This window comes from Oreochromis aureus, linkage group 3 (assembly GCF_013358895.1).
Source record: "Oreochromis aureus strain Israel breed Guangdong linkage group 3, ZZ_aureus, whole genome shotgun sequence".
NCBI classification, from domain to species: Eukaryota; Metazoa; Chordata; class Actinopteri; order Cichliformes; family Cichlidae; genus Oreochromis; species Oreochromis aureus.
In genome coordinates this window covers 95,703,974-95,731,280 of record NC_052944.1, presented here as the reverse complement: position 1 = coordinate 95,731,280, position 27,307 = coordinate 95,703,974, and the positions used below count along the sequence as shown (strand labels likewise).

General features: G+C 42.4%; 1 protein-coding gene across 1 annotated transcript in view; it reads right to left on the bottom strand.

Annotated features, from left to right (window-relative positions):
- Positions 1-3,916: 3,916 nt before the first annotated feature.
- Positions 3,917-27,307, bottom strand: part of LOC116333456 (ribonuclease inhibitor-like) — a 47,036-nt gene continuing 23,645 nt past the window's right edge. Inside the window, exons 2-8 of the mRNA XM_039603084.1 lie at positions 23,247-23,420; positions 22,791-22,964; positions 20,938-21,111; positions 17,217-17,390; positions 16,769-16,936; positions 4,781-4,935; positions 3,917-4,005 (exon numbers count right to left, since the gene is read on the bottom strand). Of these exons, the coding sequence (XP_039459018.1) occupies positions 3,917-4,005; positions 4,781-4,935; positions 16,769-16,936; positions 17,217-17,390; positions 20,938-21,111; positions 22,791-22,964; positions 23,247-23,420 (1,108 nt within the window). The remainder of the gene's footprint in view (positions 4,006-4,780; positions 4,936-16,768; positions 16,937-17,216; positions 17,391-20,937; positions 21,112-22,790; positions 22,965-23,246; positions 23,421-27,307) is intronic.

Genomic DNA, 27,307 nt, shown 5'->3' with positions numbered 1-27,307 from the left:
TCTATTCACTGAATGACCCACAGACTCCTCTTCCAGTTTCTTCAGTTGTTCTTCACATCTTTTCCCTTCAGCTTGAAACACCAAGCTCAGAGCTATTTCATCACTCAATTTCTTTTGTTGAGTTGTGATGAGCTTACTTACCTCAAGCTCCATAACCTGACATTCTTTTTCAGCCGCTTTTAATGTTCCAGCATTAGCCAGTCGAACAGCTTTCTTCAGCTGTTCAAGCTGAGCCTTCAAGGGCTTATACCCTTTTACTTCACCAGAGGTCGCCCTGTCACCCATTCTGCCACACACTCACTTACCTCCTCCAATGACGTTTTCTGGCTCCTCCTGCTGAATTACTCTGTTGTACTTCACTTTCGGTTTCCACAACCCGTCTCACCACTCTGACAGCCGCTTCCTCGTCTTCTCCTGCTTGGTGACACACAGAGTTTAACCCAACTTATCATAAGCCATCCGTGACTTGACCACCCGTTCATCACAACACACTTCATTTGTTCTGACCCGGGTTCCACCTTTACACGCCCTCATCCAAGCATGTCAAACTCGGCACCCATCTCTGCCGCTTCCACCAGGGAGACAAGAAACTCCGCCGCGTTAGATGGCACCCACCCCGGGTTATTTTCATTGTCCGCCAATTCCATTAATCCCGTAAACAATAGCAAACATTTATTTACATACTCATCCAAATCATCTAACTCAACTGTTGCGGATATGGACACTTCATACGGGCATTCTCCGCTTTCTCCATGGCAAACACAGTTAATTTCAAACACCCTTCCACGAGTGAAATATCCACTTTACAGAACGCCTCCAACAGCATTTCGGTTATTTTCCAGCTGATTGTTCCCTATATAAACCTCAAGTCCAGATTAACACTCTTCAATTTTAAACCTTATTATTTCAACCAACCAACCCGTTTTTATTTTATTTTATTTTTCGTTTTTTGCTTTTACTGGTAAATCAACACCAACTCCCCTCTATTGTATAACTCTTCTACTCCTAATAAGTCCACTTTATTGCGTGCTCATTTCACTGTGATTTTTTTTTTTTTTTTTTTTTTTAACACTCAATTCTGTAATTTTATATCTATTAACCTGTCACGCTTATTAGTGGCTCATGATTGCTTAAGGCTTATGTCTGAACTTGACCACCGAGCCGGAGTATCATTCGATCCTAACAGGACGACCACTCCATTTTCTCTGGGTCAAGACAGCTCATTCGTCTTTAACAATTCTCTACTGATATGTCAGCATGCTACAGCTCAACATTATTATATGGCCATGTGCTTAACAAACTCAAATCATCCGATTAAACTTTGTGTACTTATCTTATCTTCACAATTTAATCTCAAAAGGTCATCAATTTTTTATAATCAGTCCTATCACTACAGCATAGGCCGCAGTGAGTTATACTTAAATGCACCATGTGTTATTATGCACAGTAAAATTTTACCGGGTTTCTCAAAGGTACTTATTTGTTTATTTAAGCCTCAGGTAAAAACACAAAAAACTCAAACGTCAATATCACCCGTTATGTATTGCCTAAATTAAAACAGCTTTAACTTCAAAACATCCAGCTTTGCATCACAAGAACAATATTCTGAACCCAGCTCATCAATAACATCATTGCAGCAATGAAACAAAGCCCCATGTATATCCCCATAGCAAACAAAGCAACGTAATATTTACAGTCAGTTAACATTATGTATAAATCATGCTTATGACCTCAAAAACACTTTAAACCAAAACAGAGATCCTTGTGCGTTTCACAGCAGCCAGTTCATTTACATATGTTCGTACTTTCACCGTCCGTTACCCGGTCCAGTGGTACTCTATGTCAAAGGGACTAAAGGCATGTTGGCAGAACGATAAAAACGCAGTGGCAGCTTCACCTGGGTCTCTTTCGTGTGTCTCAATGTATTTTTCCAAGCACCGGAATATCAGGAAACTACGAAACAGAAAGCTAAATAACTCTAACTCTGACCGCCTTATATCTGCGGACACTGTAAAACCATAATGGTTCTCCGGCGTTTCAGCCCAACAAATGCATCTCATATGAATAACACTCCCCGTGCGTGAATATTCAATCTGACAAGATCCAGAAACAAACATCCTTTTTATCTTAAGAAAATCAAATCACAGTTCATATATTCTATCTCAAAACTCAGCAAAACAGTCATACACTCATGTCAAAAATTAAGACTTTACTCACAAAATGGTAATAAACAAAACCAGCATTTTAAATACACGCATTCAGCAATACATAACAATTTCTATAAACTTCCCAAAACTCTAGGGATTTCGCAGCCACGTTCTTTATTAAACAGCTGTTCAAACTCCTTCGTGCACTCACGTTAGCAGCCGTTTCATTTACATAGACACAGGTTATCTGAAAATAACTCACAGAGCTGCAGCATTCTCTCCCTCAGTCAAACTCATCACGCACTCACACACTTAAACGGTGACCCTTAAGCTCGGTCACTGATCACACATTCACCACATTTAATTCGACTCTATTTATCTTCTCATAATATGCAAAACCAACCTCTCAGTTACAGACATTTTAGCAAAATTTTTCAAACAATAGTTACACATTCAATCCACTCGAAACCGAAAGCGATAGTCACTATGAGCGTCACCGCTCCTCATACATGAACACACACCATCTAAAAATAGAAGTCAGCAGGCAGTGTTTCTGATACAGAGACTCCCTTCAGCCGAGGATTTCTTATTCTTATTATTATATTACAGAGAGACGTCCTTATTTTTACAACTGCACAGATTTTTTAGGCCTCTTAGCTCCTACCAATTTCGAAAAATATAACATAACGGCTCCAACCGATAAGTCTCAGACTTTTTGTGGCCAATTCACCAGAGCGGCTCCGACCGTTCCGTCCACATGTCTAGTCCTAAGTTAATTTACAGGTAGCCAAATAAGCGCAAGAATAGGGGACTTGAACCCCTAGCAATTTTGGAAATTCCCCAGTTTTCCCCGGTTTGTCGTACCGTACTATCCCATTAGTCGCCGCTAGGTCAAGGATAAACGTCTTTATCCAGGAGGGAGCGTTACCTCCGAGAAAATGCGCTTCTTAACAGACGCCGCTGTCGTTCTAGAAAAATTTACAATAATTTGAACCCACAATCTACACTCCCAACCAGGAGTAAGAATCAGGCAGACCTATTCTTATGGACATAGGGGCTCCAACCCACAAAATGACCAACACAAAATAGAATCAATGACCAATAAGGGTCCAACCCACAAAATGACCAAATTCCCTACCAAACTAAATTAGCAGCTTCAACTGCTTTTAATTCTCTCAGTACTGCACTTTATTAGTTTCATTATCCTTATTTCAACCAATATGCTCATGAGATTACACTCAGAATCAAATCAAAACAGACATTCATCAGTAACTTTCAGTGAGTAGACTTTCTAATTTTGTCGTATTCAATCTGACACTTTTTGGAAATTCACTTCAACAGGTAGTGTCTTACCTTTTTTTTTTAATTCGCCGGCGAATGTCCCCTCACTTCCACCACTGATTTCCGTCTGTCCGCCTGACCACCTCGGACCCTGTCCAGCGCCTCCCTGGTCTTCTCCTGTCTCCAACCACCGGAACGAGCCCCCAAATGTTAAGGTTCAAAAGTTGGAGAAAAGGAGTACGGAGGGCTCACAAGCAAATAATAACTCTGGTCCGGAAGATGTGGTCAAAGCAAAGATTTATTGATAACACGCGTGGAGTCCGAAGCTGGGCAAAGTCAGCAATCGAACTGAACTCACGATGATTAAACAAAGGTTTTATATGGGTACAATAACAAAGCCCCCCTCTTTTGCAAAAATAGACAAAGTACAGCTTACATCACTTAAACCACAAAATGTTCCTGCTAACTTTAACATAGTTTACAGAACATCACGTCTCATCTCCATCCCGGTGTCGCCCCACGTACGCTTCCTTATCTTCCCGTAGATCAGGTATACTTCCTGTAAGCATCTGACAATCTGCCGGCACAATTTGCAATTGCAGCAAAAACACATCTTGACTTCTTACCTACCAAAATAGATCTGTTATTGTGTGTGTGTGTGTGTGTATGTGAGTGTGTGTATGTGTGGGTGCCTGCCGTGTAGGCTATGTATGTGTCATGACCCCGTCTGCACCTTTGCCTCACACTGCTCGTCTTAGCCAGACATCAGGCCTGTGCACCTACACAGCTGAACTCTGTGTAATTTCTAGGGTAAATGTCACACTCGAACCATGAAGGAAACTTACTCAAACTGAACTGAAACTTAAAACTTACTCAACAGATATAAGGTATAAATGATAAAAACTTAAATCTTAACTCTAAAGAATATAAGTAATAAAAGATAAAAAATCACTCCAGGCGTATGTAAGCAGGTGTGTTGCCATTCCTTTCAGAGCTCCTGTCCTTCTCACCATGTATTGGCTGATCCTTAACGCCTGCCAAGAGTTTCTGACCTTCACTTGACCAGGAGCCACAGCTCTTTAATAAGCTCAAATGCAATCATGTGTAAAAGATTAAAATCATTTTCATAACAAAAGTTCTCTCTTCTCAGATCTACCAATATGTTTGCTCGTCTCTACTACAGTTCAATCATTGAAAATTACACTGATCAGCATACTTTGTGGAAATTACAGATTACATCATGGCAAAAGCACTTTTCAGACCCCTCATTGTGTAAAATATTCAATTTGCTAATTTTGTCATTACACAAAAAAAGGAAGTCACTTGATCCAACCTGAGAGTTTCCAGTTTACAATATGGACTCTCCACTGCAACGGACAGCTTCTTTATTCCTGAATCCTGCAAGCCATTGGTACTCAGGTCCAGCTCTTTCAGACTAGAGGACTGGAAGATGAGAATGGAGGACAGAGCTTCACAACTTCTCTGTGAGAGGTTACAGCCATTCAGTCTGAAAAAAAAAAAAAAAAGAAGAATACATGGCACATACATGCTAGAGCTGGGCGATATGACCCAAAATTCATATCGAGATATTTTTTAGCTGGATGGCGATATAAGATATATATCTCGATATTTTTTTAAAGCCATAAAGTAAGAACAAAAAGAGAGTTCTTAGTCAAAGCTGTGTCCCAGCCGTGTCCCAGATGTCACACAGGCACTTTTATTAACATACAGCATAAATGTATATGAAAAAAACTACTCAAAAATAAATTATGAGCATTTATTAAATAATGATGCTCTATAAATAAAAGAAAACTATGTTGTTTTGTGCATAAAAAAGAGCTCACAATTGTGCAGTTAAAATGTAAACTAAAAGACACTGAGCATAATAACATAGAGAGATTTCACAGCTGCTCTGTTCCCAAGTTCTACTGCGTGACTGCCAGCCTGGAGTTTGAAGTCCTCTTTGTAACCATGTCTCTGAACAGGTGCCATTTATGGTCCTTATACACACACAGTACCGTAATATTACGTTGAAGCACAGTACATATTACTCCGCGAGGCTCCTCGGTAGCCGTAATGCTCCGACAATCCATCAAGCGGTGCAGCTCCGTAGCTTACCAAAGTCGAACTAAAACATTTTTTGACAGATTGCTGAGCGCCGTGTACCACATAAAATCGGTTCGCGGTCATCAAGCACAACCAGAATTCATACAAAAGGCGCGCAGTCAACTTTTGAGAAAATGAAAGGATTTCAGGCTGTGCATGGCGTTAGCGTGGCTAGCTCGTTAGCGTGGTTAGCTCGTTAACACATTGACGCCGTCCAGTCCCACGCACGGGGCGATGCGCAGTAAGTCGTTTACGGAGATTTGCTGTGTCCATCTTGTCGCTGCCTGCAGGTGAAGCGATGGGGGAGGAGGGGGAGTTGTGTTCAGTGAAGGAGAGGCAGGTCGAGTAACGTTGCATAGAGACAAAAGTGGACGAAACAGAGGCAAACTTGTGGCTCCACAAGTATAATTATAACGTAACATAGACTATATCGATATAGACGATATTGTCACATCTTATATCTCGTATAAAAATATATCGATATTTTTAAAAATCTCAATATATCGCCCAGCTCTAATACATGCATTCATGACGCAATGACAACTTACAATATGAAGCTTTGGAACAGACTTTGATCCCTTCTGTTAAACATGTATAACAATTTAAAAAGAAAAGTGTCAACATTTATAGGTAAAAGGTTTATTTTTTCAACACACACACACACGTACACAAAAAGAAAGGCACTTGATCTAACCTTAGAGTTTCCAGTTTAAAATGTGGACTCTTCAACCCAGCAGACAAACGCTTCACTCCTGAATCTTTCAGCTTGTTGTTACTCAGGTCCAGCTCTCTCAGACTAGAGGACTGGGAGCTGAGAACTGAAGACAGAGGTTCACAGCTTCTCTCGGAGAGGTTACAGAAACTGAGTCTGAAAAATATATTTGCGATAAATAGTTTTATAGCGACGGCACTCCGGCTCTATTTCACTCTTCTGTACCAAGCATGTGAAACGAGAGCAAAACTAGGCACTTTTCTTTCAAAAGAGATCTTTAATGAAACTTAAAATTAACATAGCCAGACTCTGTCAAAAAACAGTGTTGACTCCAGCTTTAGTACCTTTTTAGTACCTTTTTGGACGGGCTCAACGTGGCACGACTCCTTTTCCATTATAATCAAATTCCACCTAATGTGAGGTTGTCACAGCAATGCAGCCAAATATCTCAAGACGTAATATAATAATAATAATAATAATAATAATAATAATAATAATAATAATAAGAAGAAGAAGAAGAAGAAGAAGAAGAATAATGTGTATGTGTTTCACTGTAGGGAAATATCGCGATAGAATATGGGTAAAAGGCACATGCGCAGTGCTTTTGTTTTCATACAAACATGGTGGAAAAAGAATGGCGGGGACGGAGAATGAGAAGGGCGAAAGCGGATCGTTGAATGAAACGGATGAACCAGAATTGGTTTGTAAAAATGCTGCAACTTCAGTGGTGTGGAATTGATTTAGCTTTCGTCCATCAGATACACAACAAAGCACTATTTTTGGTAGAGCATGCTAGCGGGCCGTCATTATTACCGTGTTTTTTGGAAAATACGGGACACTTAAAATCAATCCTTTGATTTTTCTGAAAATTGACAGTGTCCCTTATAATCCCGTGTGCCTGATGTATGAATTCTGGTTGTGTTTACTGACCTCGAAAAGATTTTCTGTGGTACACGGCGCTCGAAAATCTGTCAAATGTTTCAGTACGACTTTGCTAAGCTACAAATCCAGCCTCGCGGAGTGATACGTACTGTGCTTCAACATAATATTACCATATTGCATGTGTATAACCTCATTTTAAGTTTTGTGGATATTATACATGGTTATCCTGAGGATATGTCGGCCAATTTCCACTGGAAACTGTCAGCAAGGAATTTGCATTTGCACTGCTAAATTTTTATATAACTTTAATGCATATAAAAAACAGCTGCCTGTTTAAGTGAAAATGCATTGATGTTTTGGGGGTTTTTTTTGCACTAATAAACCCTGACATAGTGGAGTTGTAAAGTATTTTGTCTAGTGTCAATTATATCGTCAGTTATATCGTTATCACAAATTTTCAAATGTATATCGTGATAAATATTTTTGGTCATATCGCCCTGCTCCACTACTAACAGCCTTTGATTAGGCTGTGAGAGGGAGTGTGAGGTTCTAAGAGATCAGAAATATAGGCAAGAGCGTCATGATTCAAAGCTTTAAAAAGTCAGTACTAAGATTTTAAAATGAATTCTAAAATGTACTGGAAGCCAGTGTAATCAGTGTAAAACTGGTGTAATGTGCTCTCTTTTTCATGTCTTTGTTAAAAGCTTTGCCGCAGCATTCTGGACTGACTGGAGACGGTCAAGATTCTTTGTGCTCAAACAAAGAAAAAGACTGTTACAATAATCTAAGCGAGAAGAAATAAAAGGATAGTATTTTTTAAAAGCTAGACATTTTAAATGAGAACTAGAAAGCGAAAATTTCTGAAGAAATTTTAAGTGTGCCTATGCCGCTGCTAATCAGTGTAGTTTGCCATTCATACGGCTACAGACAGCAAAACTCAGAAGAGCAGCCATTCTCCACCATGAACTATGGTAAAAACAAACACCGCTCACGCTTCACAGATGACAGCTTACAGTTTTGTGTAAAGATGAGGTGACTTCGTACAGCGCCGATTTGCAGACGCTGTGCACACAGGGTCATGAGCAGACGTCCCATTGTACCATGGCAGACCCCGACAATGTTTGCATGAACACGCTTTGAAGCATTACGTTATGGACCACTTTTCACACATGGTTGGTTTACCCACACAGCTGGCTGTAGCTTTTCAACTCACAGCCCAACACACACCCAAAAAACAGCCGAGAGAGCACAGACTACGCCCGAGAGGCGTGATTGCAGATGCCCCTCAGGTGGGTCCACCTCCCCTGCAGCGGCACTGCAGACCACGCCCCGCCACACACATCAAACACGTAAAATAAATATTTATGCACTTTTGCATTCACTTTTTGTTTTTTGTTATTTTTACACAGTGTTCTGAATGATGAACAATGGTCTACAGCCAATCTTGTGTATTATTATACAAACTTTGGTTGTAAGATTCAGATAACTATTTAATTAAAGCTAAATATTTTATATGAGAGTAAGAAAGAAAAGTATATCTTTGTGTCCACCTTTCTCTGTTAATGCCCTACCTGGCCCCCTGGCAAAAGCTTTGCTAGATCCGCCCCTGCACAGTTACCAGCTATCAGCTACACAAAAAAGGAGCTTGGTGTTTATTTGTCTCTCAGAAACAGTTCATAACTTCCCTTCAACTCATTCATGTCACCTAAAGGGTAAACCTGTTTCTCCATCACCTGTTCAGCTCTGATGATTCAGTAAGGACATCTGGTTTGAAACAGCCGTTTTTACAGCTGTGGCTCCAGCAAACATCAGCTGATACTAGAAATTAAAATCAAATGAATTCTAACAACAGCTGATCAAGCTTAAACGTGCTGCTGTTGTTTAGCCGATAAACAAACAAAAGAGAAAAGCCGATCATTGATCAGTTTCATGATTGAAGTTGCAACAGGCAGAGAATGACAGGGGAGGCTTCGTAACCACAGAACAAATCGTAATATCTTCTCTGAATGTGGGACGATTCTGTTTGTACGGCAGCTCTACGAACTAACCCTTATGAATAAAATAAAGTTAAACGTCAGTAACTTAGCGCACACAGCTGTATAGAAACTCCGTCGTGCTAGCTAGCACGCAGTACAATTGTAAAATGTCAGCACAACGAAAATAAACTATACCTAAACTCGGTTTATATCTGACCCAAATAGAGTGCAGTTGATAACTTCTTACCTGAAATTCAGTTCACCTCACGCTCCTGCCTTCGGTTTCCCTGATCCACGATTGAGCTCCGCGTTAGCAAACACCAGTCGATCAGCGGTTGCCTCTCGTTCGCAGCATGTCCTTTCTGTCACACACCGGTGGATAGCTGCCCTCTGTTGTAGCTCCACCACCAAACAACTCAGTTATTTTTTCCACATCAACCAGCATCATCGGCCCATATAAACGAAAAATAAGTCCAGCTAAAACACAGACCCTTGGCGAGCGATCGGGTGGTGAAACAAGAGTCAGCGGCCTGACTGTAAGGCAAGCCTGGGTGCTTTTTCATGAAGGGTCGCTAGCGGCGCTAGCTAGCTAGCCGGCTATCAGCAACACGTAAGAGAAGTGTTGCTAATATAGGATATCTTGATAAAACGAGCAGATATTTGAAGTTTACACACCTACATTCTCGCCTGAAAATATCTTAAAAGTTGATTTTGTGACCTAGAGATACTAATAAAAGACATATAAAACGAAGTGGTGGCCGCCATTGTTTACTCTGTAGAGGCGTGCTATGAATTGTGGGATATGGAGTTTCCCCCCAAGCATACACTTTTTTGGCTGTACTACTCCGGGTATACCACTAGAGAGAGCCAACACACCACAAATGAAGTCTGTTTCTATGGGGCCAAAAGTAGAATCTTTCTCAGGAGCCTAGAAATTGGCCCAAATTTGCACTAAAAGAGTTTCGCTGCAAAATTTCAGGCGGAAACTGAATAATAATAATAATAATAATAACAATAAATCCGACGAATAGTAATAAGTGTGCGTCTTGGCATAGGCACACTTAATAAGAAAGAAAAGTATTTCTCTGTGTCTCCCTTTCTCTGTTAATGCCCTACCTGCCCCCCTGGCAAAACTTTGCTAGATCCGCCCCTGCACAGTTACCAGCTGTCAGCTACGTAGAAAAGGATCCTGGTGTTATTTGTCTCTCAGAAACAGTTCATAACTTCCCTTCAACTAATTCATGTCACCTAAATGTAAACCTGTTTCTCCCTCACCTGTTCAGCTCTGATGATTCAGTAAGGACATCTCCTGGTTTCATCTGCATGTTTTCCTCGCACTAGGATATCCAAACTGACACATGACCAGCAGCTTTTACAGCTGTGGCTCCAGCAAATATCAGCTGATGCTAGAAATTAATATTAAATAAATTCTAACAACAGCTGATCAAGCTTAAAGGCGCTGCTGTTGTTTAACGCAACATCCGCTGGTTTCCTCTTTCTGGCGCAAAGTGGGCGATAAACAAACGAGAGACGGGACTTGCGTCAGAAATACCGATCAGCTGATCATTGATCAGTTTCATGATTGAATGAGAGAAGAAGAGGCAGCTGACAGCATAAAGACGCAGAATAACTCCAGCTTTGTGTCTTTTTCATTGTAGCTGAAGTACGGGACAAACTGTGTTCCTTTTCAGCTCAATACGAAACGCATGATATTTTCTCTGAATGCGGGACGATTCTGTTTTTTACTGGACGGTTGGCAACTCTACTAACTAACCTTATGAATAAAATAAAGTTCACTATCAGTAACATCATAGCACCCACCCAGCTGTATAGAAACTCCGTCATGCTAGCTAGTACCCAGTACGAAAAAGTCAGCATAACGAAAATAAAGTCAAACATGGTAAATGGTAAATGGCCTGTATTTGTATAGCGCTTTACTAGTCCCTAAGGACCCCAAAGCGCTTTACACATTCAGTCATCCACCCATTCACACAGGTGATGGCAAGCTACATTGTAACCACAGACACCCTGGGGCGCACTGACAGAGGCGAGGCTGCCGAACACTGGCGCCACCGGGCCCTCTGATCACCACCAGTAGGCAACGGGTGAAGTGTCTTGCCCAAGGACACAACAACCGAGACTGTCCAAGCCGCGGCTCGAACCGGCAACCTTCCGATTACAAGGCGAACTCCCAACTCTTGAGCCACGATTGCAAAACATGACTTTTAAAAACACCAGTATAGGCTTATAAGGCCCCGAAGGTAAAACACTACATTTCCCGCGGTAATTACGTCACTTCCGGTTTCGGGCAAGTAATGGCGGACATGCGATAGTTCGCTCTGACGTCTATTCCAACGTAGGAAGTGTTTTGAACAGCTGATCGGATCAGCAAAGCGTGTTTCGGGAATATCATGTTTTTGTTGCTGCCAGTACTTTTAATGCAATTTTTGCAAAGCTTTATGTGGAAGGAAACCTTGACCTAGGGCAAGCTGATGGGATAAGATGAAAGTACAACTCCTCCGGTTTCATATGCAGAAAAAAATCATTGTGCTAGCTTACGTGGTTCTGGTTCTACAGGGATTTAAAAATAGTTACGCAAAACAGAGCTTGCCTGCTCCGACTGGTTTTAAAGGGTTAAAGAGGACAGTTTATGGACTTCCATCAGCTTAAAAGAGCAGAGAGGTCATAAGACACATCAGGGAACTGCCTAATTATAAGCCCTACGGGTAACATGTACAGGAGAAAAATAATCTGTCACAGAACTGAACCCTGTGGGACCCCACATATCAGGTCCTTAGAGTGTGACATAAACTGATTTGCAAAGACAATAAAAGATCTGTTGGAAAGGTATGACTGAAACCATTCCAGAGCCAGACCGGACACACCGACTATGTGCCGACTATAAGATATATATCTCGATATTTTTTTAAACCATAAAGTAAGAACAAAACAAAAAGTGTTCTTAGTCAAAGCTGTGTCCCAGATGTCACACAGGCACTTTTATTAACATACAGCTTAGATGTACATGAAAAAATTACTCAAAATTATTAGCATTTATTAAATAATGCTCCATAAATAAAATAAAATGTTGCTTTTGTGCATCATAAAAAGCTCACAATTGTGCAGTCAAAATGTAAACTAAAAGATGCTGAGCATAATAACATAGACAGATTTCACAGCTGCTCTATTCCTAAGTTCTACTGCGTGACTGACAGCCTGGAGTTTGAAATCTGCTTTGTAACCATGTCTCTTAACATAATAGGAAGAAGTTTACAAGGAATCATTCAGAAGAGTTTCAAACATCAACTGATTGAATCCATGAATCTGAAAACGTGTTTGTGAGTGAAAGAGACAGACATGTACAGACTGAACTATCTGTTCAACAGTCAGAGTGTTTCTCTAACAGGAGACACTCTTTACACTCCACTCAGCACAGGGACACTGAGGAACCAGGAGACCAGAGTCTAAACCCAGGATAAAGAGTTTGAGTGAATGTGGTGTTGAAGGTGTGGAGGTGGATCAGAGTGTCAGAGGAGACTCTGTAGAAGGACAGAGTGCCAGCAGGACAGTCCACATACACTGCTGCTCTGTTAGAGACAGAGGAGGAGGAGGATGAGGAGGAGGAGGAGGAGGAGGAGGAGATGGATGTTTGTCTGTTATTGTGCCTGACATGACGAGGACCATCTTTAGAGCAGCTCAGACTCCAGGACTGATCATTGAGTCCAAACACACAGACATCACTGCGTCCTTTCCTTCTGATGCTTCTGTAACTCACTGATATATCAACGTATCCTCTCCACTCGACCTCCCAGTAACAGCGACCAGTCAGACCATTTCTACACAGCAGCTGTTCATAAACATCAAATCTGTCTGGATGATCAGGATATGACTGAACCTTCTTCACATGTGTCACCTTCCTGTTGTTGTCAGACAGTTTGAGGTTTGTGTTCACTGTGTTTGTGTCGATTGTGAGTTGACAGGAATCTGATGGAGAGAACAAACACAATCCAGCTGCAGTTATTGATCCATCATCTGTTCATTGATTGACACTTTGATGATGACTCCTGACATGATGAAGATGGTTGAATGTGTGCTGCTTTGTTTTCATGAATCCCATTAAAAACACACTTACACTTCCTCAGACCTGGTCTCAACCATCGGACTCCAGCAGGCTCCACCCTGAAAGGAGGAGGGGTCAGAGCAGCACAGTCAGCATGCACACATGGACATTACATGGCTCTCATACACACACTGTTACACACTGATAAAGGAACAGTCCAACATTTTCACAAATACACTTCAATCCATCCGTGGATCAAACTGCTGGTGATTGGACTGATCCTGGATCAGTACATCACTGTGTTGAATGAAATATGACTGATTCAAACTGTGACCTTCATTATCTTTATATTCCTCTCCTGTTTAGGTGGAAAGAACACCTCCCTGCCTTTTCTGCCAGCTGGTTTTCTCCTCTTGGAAACACATTTAACATGGCTGACACTTTATTAGGTACACAGTGGCCACTGTCTCAGGTACAGTACACCTGTGACCTAATAAAGTGGCGGTCACTTGTTTATGAGCCATCTCCCTTCAGCTTTTTTAGCCGACCTGTTTACCTCCAACTTTGTATCAGCAGCAGCGACACAGACTGAGACCAGCAGGAGCAACAATCCCACCACAATTTCTCCAGAAATGACCTCGTCTGGTTTCATTGAGTTATTTTATTTCCACACAGAACAGACTGGATGTTATCAGCACACAGAAATCACATGAACTTGTGCATTAAAACGTGTTAGTGGATTATCCACCAATAAATGAGGAGATGTTGGACGTGTTAACAGATGACAGATTAGGCCTGGGTCTGTAATACTGTTAGCAAACACAGAATATTAACCAGGAACAGCTCATTCATTTCCATCATTTAAGATGGCTAATACAAACCACACCTCATCTCCTAATGCACTCAGCTTTCCTTATCTCTGACTCTAACTGACTGCTGGGTCCATGGTGTTCCTCCCCCTGCTGAGAAGGTGCAAACAGCTGCCTTCTTTGCGTCACATACATCAGTCTGTCCACTGTCATTCTTTCCATGACTTTCCCTGGATGAGATGTTAGAGCTGTAGGCCTATAACCTGTGGTCCTATAACCTGTGGTCTTAGTGGGGTCTTTCCCTGGTTTCACAGTTCTTCACAGCTTCCTGATATATTCTATTATAGAAGAGCAGCAGAGCATCCTCTACCTGCTTCATCATGATGTAACACACCTGATCCTTCCCAGGTGAAGTCATTTTTATGCATTTCAGAGCTGCTTTGAATTCAAACATTACAAACTGAACATTAGAACTATCCTCTTCTCCAGGATTTTCCTGATTTAACATTTCAATATGATTCATTTTTGTTCTCTCACATCTGCCGTCATCACTTCAATTATTCCCACTGTGGATTTGATCAAATTGTTTGCCCAGCATCTCTACATTTTCCCATCCACACTACCTGTAGCTCATTAATACTATTAATACTGGCAACTGTCATTGAAGCCTGATGGTGACACTTTATGGTGAAAAAGTTAATTGCAGTTGAAATAATAATGATACTGTTAGCTTCAACAACAACTCCTCTCGACACACATTAACAGGCCATACAATAAACTAATAACCACAAAGGTCCTGACAGGTAATAAACCTGTTATTACTTACAGTGGCTTCATAAACGCACTGATGGAAATGTCCAGTGTATCATAAGCCAGCCAGTCCTGTTACTGTTTAATAGGTATTATGTAAACTACATTTATATTTCACTCATTGTGGGAGAATCAAAGCTCTTTGTTTCCTCTGCTCACAGACAACACAGATACACACTTGTATATACAGCCCATGTCCAGCTCTGCATGTACTCCTTCTGCTCCATTTCTATAGAGAATAAACAACTTAACAGAATCATTCTCCATTGTTTTCAACTCAACCAGCTGCATTTAATGAAGGAGTTTGAATTTACTTTAGGACAACTGCTGTTTCCTGTCTGCGTTCATGTTCTTAACTGTACTCCACACATTCTGAATTGGTGTAGTTCTTCCTAAAGTACTGCAGTATTCCTGCCAGTACATCCTTTTAGTTTTCTGTTTCCTCACCTCTGATGCTCATTGATATTTTTTCCTCAATGCAAATTCATGCTAAGCTCCTTCATATCCATCCCTGTTTCTAAACCTGTAATAATTCCTTTAATGTGTCTTTGGCCTAATTATGAGTCTGTCCACATGTTTTTAGTTCCCCACTTGCTTTTGATTCTCTCAAATTTATCCTTGAAATCATTTACTGGCATCTCTCCCTCCCACTATCCCCAGAATACCAGAGTATTCATCTCCTGGTTTATCATATGGCCTCTTTACATTTGTTCCAATCATCCTGCTTCTAGAGTCTTGCCCCATCTGCAGCCAGTCCAAAAGAAACTGCCTCTGCCATTTTCTTCTTCTTAATCTTTGATTTTTCTCTTCACTTTCTCCATTGGGTCTTCTGGAAAGCAGTTGCTGCTTTCCAGAAAGCAGCAACATTTTTTGAGCCCCATTTTTCAAATTGTGCATCTTAGTTCAGCTTAATGTGTTTACTGTTTTCTTTTTACACAGGTCATGTAAAAAAAAGTGTCTGACATTCAAAAATCCTACCAGAGGCTCGACAAAGCTGAACTGAAAGACAGCACGGGCAATAAATCAGAGCAGCACAGAACTTAAGCACACGGTCCATAGAAGCTGGGGTCTACAGGTGTACCAGGACCAGCTTAGTGGAAAGTTCCCCGAAAAAGTTTCACTTGTGCTGTTTCTGTGTAAATCACTGGTTTGTTTGAACAATTTCATCAGCTGAACCATAAATACTCCAAATTTCTTTGTGACTCAGTGTGATTTTGCATTTTGTAATATTAGCATGTCAAACTCTACATTCTCTACACGGATGAGAAATGAAGTGTATTTAATAATAAAAGTTATCTCTCAGAGACAAAGTTAGTGTCTCATTCAGGTCTGTATCTGTGTAGTCTCAGACACATGCAGTGCTCATATTTGCTGTTTTGTTTGTCACTCAGACCTCTTCCTGACAGGGGCAGCAATTTCATTTAAAGTCACATTCACTAATACAGGCTGCTAGAGCTTCAACCAGGAGGGTGCACACATGGTAAATGGTAAATGGCCTGTATAGCGCTTTTACTAGTCCCTAAGGACCCCAAAGTGCTTTACACATCCAGTCATCCATCTTTTCACACACACTCACACACTGGTGATGGCAAGCTACATTGTAGCCACAGCTGCCCTGGGGCGCACTGACAGAGGCGAGGCTGCCGAGCACTGGCGCCACCGGGCCCTCTAACCACCACCAGTAGGCAACGGGTGAAGTGTCTTGCCCAAGGACTTAACTACGGAGACTGTTCAAGCCGGGGCTCGAACCGGCAACCGAACGATGGCCCCAGATGATCCAGGGAAAAAATCTGATTAATATTTTTGTGCTGAAACTTGAACGTATTTGTTCTCTTAGATAAATATTAAGAGGTCCTGTGTTTTACTACAAAATCAATGGGTTAGATATAAGGTGATTTGACAAATCATGTGTGTTGTAAATGAGTAAGAAATTTATCGATGTGACTCAGGTTTTAAATCATCATCAGAAAAGACTGAATCCTGACCTGAGAATTGTACACTTTGGACTATCCACTGCAGAAAATAGAAGCTTCAGTCCCGAATCCTGCAGGTTGTTGTTACCCAGGTCCAACTCTCTCAGACTAGAGGACTGGGAGCTCAGGACTGAGGACAGCGTTTCACAGCTTCTGTCTGACAGGTTACAGCCACTCAGCCTGAAAAAATGATGACAAGAAGACATGAAACACTTGTGTTAAAGTATATTCATGGTGCCATGAGGAGCTACTACATTTACAATATTTCAACACTGTTTCAGGACATGCTGGAATCCTTATTGCCTCGTGTTACAAAAGACAAATGTGGCAGTTTACTGTGACTTGGATGGATTCATTAAAAAAAAAAAAAAAAACATACACACAATGTTAATTTTTTCCAAATGAAATTGATTAAATGACGTTAATTGATGAAAAAAAAATCGATATTGCTTGATCTGACCTCAGCGTTTCCAGTTTGTAGTATTGACTCTTCATCCCAGCAGACAGAAGCTTCACTCCTGGATCCTGCAGGTTGTTGTTATCCAGGTCCAACTCTCTCAGACGGGAGGATTGGGAGCTCAGGACTGAGGACAGAGCTTCACAGCTTCTGTCTGACAGCTTACAGCCACTCAGCCTGAAAAAATGATGACAAGAAGACATAAAACACTTGTGTTTAAGTATATTCATGGTGCCATGAGGAGCTACTACATTTACAATATTTCAACACTTTCAGGACATGCTGGAATCCTTATTGCCTCGTGTTACAAAAGACAAATGTGGCAGTTTACTGTGACTTGGATGGATTCATTTAAAAAATAAAAGATGGCTCTCCGTCTCAGTACTCCTTTTTATTGTTTAGTTTGCTTAGTTTGTATGTCTTTCTTATTTTTTTCTGCGCTATCGGCTCTACTTTCAAAGTTTGCTACACCCACCAGAGCCTCATAGACATCGGTGACCAGCATCAAACATCTGTTTCACTGGACTTTCTTCGCACGCACAACATCCCAGATCACATAGCGAGACCACCGGGCTCCCCGTGGATTGTTATCGGGACTATGCAGAGGCGCAGACGGAGGGAGAGGAAGCAAAAGTGGGGCCGTAGGTCCGGCATTATGCTGAGGCTAAAAAACAACCACACAAGCCATCTCTGCCGAGCCTCTATCTCTCCAACGCTAGATCCCTCGTGCAAAAAACGGACGACCTGGAATTACAACTAGTGGGAAATCGCTATGTTCGTGACTGCTGTGCCCTGATCATCACTGAAACCTGGCTTCACCCGGGAATACCCGATGCTAGCGTGCAGCTAGCAGGCCGCACTCTGCTCCGCTGGGACAGGACAAAGGACTCCGGTAAGAGCGGGGGGGGGGGCTCTGTATTCACGTGCATGAAAGCTGGTGAAACAACGGGACAATTATAAACAGTCACTGCTCCCCGAACCTCGAGTACATGTCAGTAAGATGCCGGCCTTTTTTTCTACCGAGAGAGCTAACAGTAGTGATCATCACGGCTGTGTACATTCCACCCGATGCCAACGTAAACACGGCGCTCTCTATCCTGCTAAACACCATTAACGAACAGCAGCGGGTCCACCCGGACGGTGTTCACATTATTGCAGGTGACTTTAATAAGGCCAACATAAAGACTGTACTCCCAAAGTTCTATCAGCATGTCAAATGTCCCACCAGAGGAGAAAACACTCTAGATCATCTTTACTCCAACATCAAGCATGCATATAGAGCCATACCCCTCCCCCACCTCGGTCAGTCCGACCACCTCTCCCTCCTGCTCTCCCCAGCCTACACCCCCCTCAGGCGCAGTGCCAGGCCCACCACAAAGACTGTTACAACCTGGCCGGAGAATGCTCTCTCCAAACTACAGGACTGCTTCACAGAGACAGACTGGGACATATTTGAACACCAGGACCTAGAAACTTTCACAGGATCAGTACTGGACTACATCAAGTTCTGTACTGCAAATGTGACAGTGGACAAAAGCATTCGGGTTTTCCCAAATCAAAAACCCTGGATGGCCAGCGAGGTCCGCTCACTCCTCAAAGCCCGTGATGCCGCCTTCAGGTCAGGTGACAGAGCTCTGTACAGGGCTGCTCGAGCTGATCTGAAAAGGGGGATTGAAAAGCCAAGTCAGACCACAAAAGGAACATCGAGTCCCACCTGTCCAGCAACAACACATGGGAGGTGTGGCAGGAATACAAGACATCATCAACCACAGAGGCAGCACTGTGAAAACAGAAAACCTGAGTGTGCAGCTGGCAGAGGAAATAAACAGCTTCTTCGCCTGCTTTGAAACACCACAACAGCAACACTCATCTGCTTCAGCCCTGCTCCCATCCTCATCCTCACCTGGTTCCTGCACCGCTCCACTCACTGTAACGGAGCACGATGTCAGACGTGTGCTCCTAGCAGTGAACCCCAGGAAGGCGGCCGGTCCAGACGGAGGACCTGGCAAGGTACTAAGAGCATGCGCACACCAGCTCACCCTCGTCTTCACCAGACTCTTCAACCTCTCACTGGATCAGGCAGCCATCCCATCCTGTCTAAAATCAGCCACAATCATCCCAGTGCCGAAGAAGTCTCCCATCTCCAGCCTGAATGATTACCGCCCTGTGGCCCTCACACCGGTAATCATGAAATGCTTTGAGAGACTAGTCCTTCAGCACATCAAGGATTACCTCCCCCCCAGAATTCGACCCCCACCAGTTTGCATACCATGCAAACAGATCCACAGAAGACGCCATCGCCACAGCCCTCCACGCTGTGCTGAGTCACCTAGAGCAGCGGCAGAGCTACGTCCGAATGCTCTTTGTGGACTACAGCTCAGCCTTTAATACTATCATCCCGGACATCCTCATCACCAAACTGGTCACTCTTGGCCTCCCTCCTCTCACATGTGCCTGGATAAAGGAGTTCCTCACAAACCGGCCCCAGACTGTAAGACTCGGCCCTCATCTCTACTCCACTCACACACTGAGCACCGGCTCCCCACAGGGCTGTGTGCTGAGCCCCCTCCTGTATTCTCTCTACACCCACGACTGCAGTTCGACCCACAACAACACTCTCATCATCAAGTTTGCTGATGACACCACAGTAGTCGGACTCATCTCAAAGGGAGACGAGGCAGAGTACAGAGAGGAAGTCCTGAAGTTGGCAGCATAGTGTTCAGAAAACAACCTGGCACTGAACACTAAGAAAACCAAAGAGCTCATTGTTGACTTCAGGAGACACAGCACTGACTTGCCCCCCTTCTACATCAACGGGGAGTGTGTGGAGAGGGTCCACACTTTCCGTTCCTTGGTGTCCTCATCTCTGCTGACATCTCCTGGACAGAAAACATCTCAGCGGTCATCAAGAAGGCCCAACAGCGGCTGCACTTCCTGAGAGTCCTCAGGAAGTACAAGCTGAACTCCAACCTGCTGCTGACCTTCTACCGCTCGTCCATTGAGAGCCTGCTAACCTACCTACTGCATCACGGTATGGTACGGCAGCTGCACCAAGGCAGATAGAGTGAGGCTTCAGAGTGTGGTCAAGACAGCACAAAAGATCATCGGCTGCCCTCTCCCCTCCCTGATGGACATTTATTCCTCCCGCTGCCTCACCAGAGCAGCAAACATTATCAAGGACAGCTCCCACCCTGGCTTCAACATGTTCAGCCTGCTTCCCTCAGGGAAGCGCTACAGGTGCATCAACACAAAAACCCACAGACTCAAAAACAGTTTCTTCCCCAAAGCGATAACCACCCTGAACTCACACATGCACCGATAACACAGCCCCCCACTTCCCACTTCCTCTATGGACCACCACTATTTATACCAATTCTATGTGCAATAACTCAACTGTATATACATAACACTATTTATACAGATTCTATGTGCAATTACTCAACTGTATATAACTCAACTGTATATAACACTATTTATTACATATTACTTACGGCTTGTATATTGGACATTTTATATATATATATATCTTTTTCCCTATGTTAATATTGTCCATATGTACATAGCGCTGCAGAACTGTACCCCCCCCCCCAGCATGTTTACACTGGGTAGGAGATGCTCTGTATCTCATTGTACAACTGTATAGTGACAATAAAGGCATTCTATTCTGTTCTATTCTATTCTATTCTAATTGATGAAAAAAAAAATCGATATTGCTTGATCTGACCTCAGTGTTTCCAGTTTGCAGTATTGACTTTTCATCCCAGCAGACAGAAGCTTCACTCCTGGATCCTGCAGGTTGTTGTTACCCAGGTCCAACTCTCTCAGACTAGAAGACTGGGAGCTCAGGACTGAGGACAGCGTTTCACAGCTTCTTTCTGACAGGTTACAGCCACTCAGTCTGAAAAAATGATGACAAGAAGACATGAAACACTTGTGTTAAAGTACATGGTGGTCCATTTATATGGATACACTGTAATAAAATGGGAATGGCTGGTGATATTAAAGTCCTGTTTGTGGCACATTAGTATATGTGAGGGGACAAACTCCTCAAGATGGGTGGTGACCATGGTGGCCATTTAGAAGTCGGCCATCTTGGATACAACTTTTGTTTTTTCAATAGGAAGAGGGCCATGTGACACATCAAACTTATTGGTAATGTCACAAGAAAAACAATGGTGTGCTTGGTTTCAACGTAAGTTTATTCTTTCATGAGTTATTTACAAGTTTCTGACCACTTATAAAATGTTTTCAATGTGCTGCCCATTGTGTTGGAATGTAAATGCAACCCTCTTCTCCCACTCTTCACACACTGATAGCAACACCGCAGGAGAAATGCCAGCACAGACATCCAGTATCCGTAGTTTCAGGTACTGCACATCTCGTATCTTCACACCATAGACAATTGCCTTCAGATGACCACAAAGATAAAAGTCTAAGGGGGTCAGATTAGGAGACCTTGGGGGCCATTCAACTGGCCCACGACGACCAATCCACTTTCCAGGAAACTGTTCATCTAGGAATGCTCGGACCTGGCACCCATAATGTGGTGGTGCACCATCTTGCTGGAAAAACTCAGGGAACGTGCCAGCTTCAGTGCATAAAGAGGAAAACACATCATCATGTAGCAATTTCAAATATCCAGTGGCCTTGAGGTTTCCACTGATGAAGAATAGACCCACTATCGTTGTTGCATTGACAATCCAACACAATGGGCAGCACATTGAACACATTTTATAAGTGGTCAGAAACTTGTAAATAACTCATGAAAGAATAAAGTTACGTTGAAACCAAGCACACCATTGTTTTTCTTGTGACATTACCAATAAGTTTGATGTGTCACATGGCCCTATTGAAAAAACAAAAGTTGTATCCAAGATGGCCGACTTCTAAATGGCCACCATGGTCACCACCCATCTTGAGGAGTTTGTCCCCTCACATATACTAATGTGCCACAAACAGGACTTTAATATCACCAACCATTCCCATTTTATTACGGTGTATCCATATAAATGTTCCACCCTGTACAGGTCCTTCTCAAAAAATTAGCATATCGTGATAAAGTTCATTATTTCCTGTAATGTACTGATAAACATTAGACTTTCATATATTTTAGATTCATTACACACAACTGAAGTAGTTCAAGCCTTTCATTGTTTTAATATTGATGATTTTCATGAGTTATGTATGCCAAAATCATCAATATTAAAACAATGAAAGGCTTGAACTACTTCAGTTGTGTGTAATGAATCTAAAATATATGAAAGTCTAATGTTTATCAGTACATTACAGGAAATAATGAACTTTATCACAATATGCTAATTTTTTGAGAAGGACCTGTATATTCATGGTGCCACGAGGAGCTACTACATTTACAATATTTCAACACTGTTTCAGGACATGCTGGAATCCTTATTGCCTCGTGTTACAAAAGACAAATGTGGCAGCTTACTGTGACTTGGATGGATTCATTAAAAAAAAAAAAAAAAACATACACACAATGTTAACTTTTTCCAAATGAAATTGATTAAATGACGTTAATTGATGAAAAAAAAAAAAATCGATATTGCTTGATCTGACCTCAGCGTTTCCAGTTTGCAGTATTGACTCTTCATCCCAGCAGACAGAAGCTTCACTCCTGAATTCTGCAGGTTGTTGTTACCCAGATCCAGCTCTGTCAGACGGGAGGATTGGGAGCTCAGCACTGAGGACAGCGTTTCACAGCTTCTGTCTGACAGGTTACAGCCACTCAGTCTGAAAAAAATGATGACAAGAAGACATGAAACACTTGTGTTAAAGTATATTCATGGTGCCACGAGGAGCTACTACATTTACAATATTTCAACACTGTTTCAGGACATGCTGGAATCCTTATTGCCTCATGTTACAAAAGACAAATGTGGCAGTTTACTGTGACTTGGATGGATTCATTTAAAAAACAAAAAAACATACACACAATGTTAACTTTTTCCAAATGAAATTGATTAAATGACGTTAATTGATGAAAAAAAAAAAATCGATATTGCTTGATCTGACCTCAGCGTTTCCAGTTTGCAGTATTGACTCTTCATCCCAGCAGACAGAAGCTTCACTCCTGGATCCTGCAGGTTGTTGTTACCCAGATCCAGCTCTGTCAGACGGGAGGATTGGGAGCTCAGGACTGAGGACAGAGCTTCACAGCTTCTGTCTGACAGGTTACAACCACTCAGTCTGAAATCAAGCGGGAAGGGAGACGAGATCAACAAAACAAATCAGAGCTTTATTGCTTTTTTTGTTGTTTTTAAGCAGAAATCAGTGAGGAGCTGGTAGATTCTGTTCTTTTGGTTTATTACCCAATAACACACACATACACTAATATTTGTGACTTTTGTAATAGTAGCATTTACAATGCAAAGCAACAGCGATCACAGATTGAAGGGGCCTGAATAAAACTACAATGCAGTGATTTTTAAGATGATCTGTTCTTCCAATTTCCAACAACAGATTTCTCCATTAACCTTACAGTTAAAAATAATTCTTTATCTCATACTGAATCTTGGTGCACCTCCCCCCAGTTTATTAAAATGAAGTGGTACTGAAGTTGCTGTAAGTGATGTGTGATGCCACTGATTTCCTTTCTGATCCAATACAAAGTAAAATTCAGGCTGGTATCTGCGATACTGATGAAAACTATTCCTTCAGAAACAATACAAGCCATCATAAGAAAATATGATGTTTTGTATAACATAAAAAGCCTGAATTTTAAAATATTCAATTAATAATCAAAAACAGAAAAACAGAAAATAATAAAACTGAGAAACATTTTATGGCCATTGCTACGGGCCATTCGATCCTTTTACAACCATTGCAAGAGCTTGGTTGGCATAGCCGGCAATAAGTTGGATAGTAATAAGTCCGGTGGGTGAAGGGCTCCACCAGGGCTGCCCTTTGTCACCGATTCTGTTCATAATTTTTATGGACAGAATTTCTAGGCGTAGCCAAGTGGCGGAAGGCTTTCACCTGGGGGGTCTCAGAATCTCATCTCTGCTTTTCGCGGATGATGTGATTCTGTTGGCTTCATCGGGTGATGGAACGGTTTGCAGCCAAGTGTGAGGCAGCGGGAATGAGGATCAGCACCTCCAAATCTGAGGCCATGATCCTTAGGGTGGAGTGCCCACTCTGGGTCAGGGACAAGTTCCTGCCCCAAGTGGATGAGTTTAAGTATCTCGGGGTCTTGTTCATGAGCGATGGGAGAAGGAGGTGGCAGAACAATAGGTGGATTGGTGCTGTGGCTGCAGTGATGCAGACCATGTACCGATCCATCATGGTGAAGAGAGAGCTGAGCGTAAAAGCGAAGCTCTCAATTTACCCATCGATCTATGTCCCTACCCTCACCTATGGTCGCGAGCTGTGTGGGTAGTGACCGAAAGAACAAGATCATGGATACAAGCGATGGAAATGGGCTTCCTCCAAAGGGTGGCTGGCCTCTCCCTTAGAGATAGGGAGAGGAGTTCAGCCATCCGGAAAGGCCATTGAAAGGAGTCAGTTGAGGTGGTTTGGGCATCTGACAAGGATGCCTCCTGGGCAAGGTGTTCTGGGCATGTCCCATCGGGAGGAGGCCCCAGGGCAGACCCAGGACACACTGGAGAGATTATATCTTTCAGCTGGCCTGGGAATGCCTTGGTGTTCCCCCGGACAAGCTGGAGGAGGTGGCTGGGGAGAGGCAGGTCTGGGCTTCTCTGCTTGGGCTGTTGCCCCCACAACCCGGCCCTGGATAAGCGGAAGAAAATGGATGGATGGATGGATGGTGTTTTTTTCTCTCTCTTTCCTATATTAAATATTTTGAATTGTATTTTTGTTGCTTAAAGCCAACAGCTGCTGTTTTACTCCCAGTGTATATTTTTAAAATAGCTAGTCTATAGTCAACTTTAAATGCTCTACAATTTGAACAAATGGGATTTGTAGTTTGAAAGATGCAGTGAATTCCCATCATGTAAACATAGACAGAAAAACCCGGAGCCTGGATTTTAGTCACTTTACAAAGTTTACCAACAGTGCTATACAACACTGCCAGCTCCATATTTCCCCCCTCTATACAGGGATAGTACCTGCCTGCAGCAATACTCTGTGTTAAGATTTACTTTTATTTGTGTTGGATAAGGTTTTCACCCCTGTCACATTTCTCACAACTAGCATCTTGGCAGTTTGTGGAGCTGAAATATCTTCACACATGACTCGCTTATGATCATCACCTGAGTGAGCGAGCACACGTCAGCTGTGAAGCATTTTTACAGCTGAATTTCACACATTATTGTGACAAGTGGAAGAAGTAGTTCCTACTAATCATTTAGACAATCCCAACAATACAGTTACTTTCAACTGTGTTCCTGTTAATAATAAACACAAAAATACCCCAAATTACTAAAATGTTGATATTTTAATAAATTCTAGAACAGAAATAATATATATCAATAAATAACAATCAACACACCACACCCAGCAGCCTGGACACCCCTGATTCAGGTGAACCAGTCCAAGGCTACATACCGAGAGAAACGACAAAAGAACCAAATTCTCAAAAATCCAAACAAAGAAACATTAGCACACATGTGATTCTGCACATGGGTCCATCCTACCAACCAACCTCAGATCTCCACTCATGCTCACATCAATGCACATACATTTGCAGACATACAGATTTTAATGTTCTGTTTTTACAGTTTAACTAGAGTGTTTAATGTGGGTTCATAGATCAAAACATTTTAAGCTCCTTAAGTGTTTAAAGGCTGTAACAAAAGTTCGTTCAACTTACAATATTGTGGTCAAAAGTTCTCCTTTTTTCTTTTATACTATACAACTATGTGGGCTCATGGTTTTAGGACATGGATCTGCCATGGAAGAAATCTATGACAACTTTTAATCAACTTTTTAAAAATAAACATGATCACATATTTACTTACAGAGCTTTATTGGAGGCTTTGACCACTGGCAGCAGCCTCAGAAGAGCCTCCTCTGAAGCAGAGTATTTCTGCAGGTCAAACTCATCCAGATCTTTTTCTGATGACAGTAAGATGAAGACCAGAGCTGACCACTGAGCAGGAGACAGTTTATCTGTAGAGAGACTTCCTGATCTCAGGGACTGTTGGATCTCCTCCACTAGAGAACGATCATTCAGTTCATTCAGACAGTGGAACAGATTGATGCTTTTCTCTGCAGACAGATTCTCACTGAGCTTCTTCTTGATGTACTGGACTGTTTCCTGATTGGTCAGTGAGCTACTTCCTGTCTGTGTCAGCAGGCCTCGTAGGAGAGTCTGATTGGTCTGCAGTGAAAGACCCAGGAGGAAGCGGAGGAACAAGTCCAGGTGGCCATTTGGACTCGTTAAGGCCTTGTTCACAGCACTCTGGTAAAGATTTATTTTCTCCGGAAATGGTTTAAACCACAGCATAAACTGGAAAGGCCACCAAAAGCCTGTTGTTTGTTGTTCTTCCAGCAGATTGAGTCCAGAGTTGATGAAGGTCAGATGGACATGAAGAGCAGCCAGAAACTCCTGAACACTCAGATGGATGAAGCAGAACACCTTGTCCTGGTACAGTCCTCTCTCCTCTTTAAAGATCTGTGTGAACACTCCTGAGTACACTGAGGCTGCTCTGATATCGATGCCACACTCTGTCAGGTCTGATTCATAGAAGATCAGGTTTCCTTTCTGCAGCTGATCAAAAGCCAGTTTTCCCAGAGACTCCATCATCTTCCTGCTCTCTGGACTCCAGTGTGGATCTGTCTCAGCTCCTCCATCATACTTGACCTTCTTCACTTTGGCCTGAACCACCAGGAAGTGGATGTACATCTCAGTCAGGGTCTTGGGCAGCTGTCCTCCCTCTCTGGTTTCCAGCACATCCTCCAGAACTGTAGCAGTGATCCAGCAGAAGACTGGGATGTGGCACATGATGTGGAGGCTTCGTGATGTCTTGATGTGGGAGATGATCCTGCTGGCCTGCTCCTCATCTCTGAATCTCTTCCTGAAGTACTCCTCCTTCTGTGGGTCAGTGAACCCTCTGACCTCTGTCACCATGCCAACACAGTCAGGAGGGATCTGATTGGCTGCTGCAGGTCGTGTG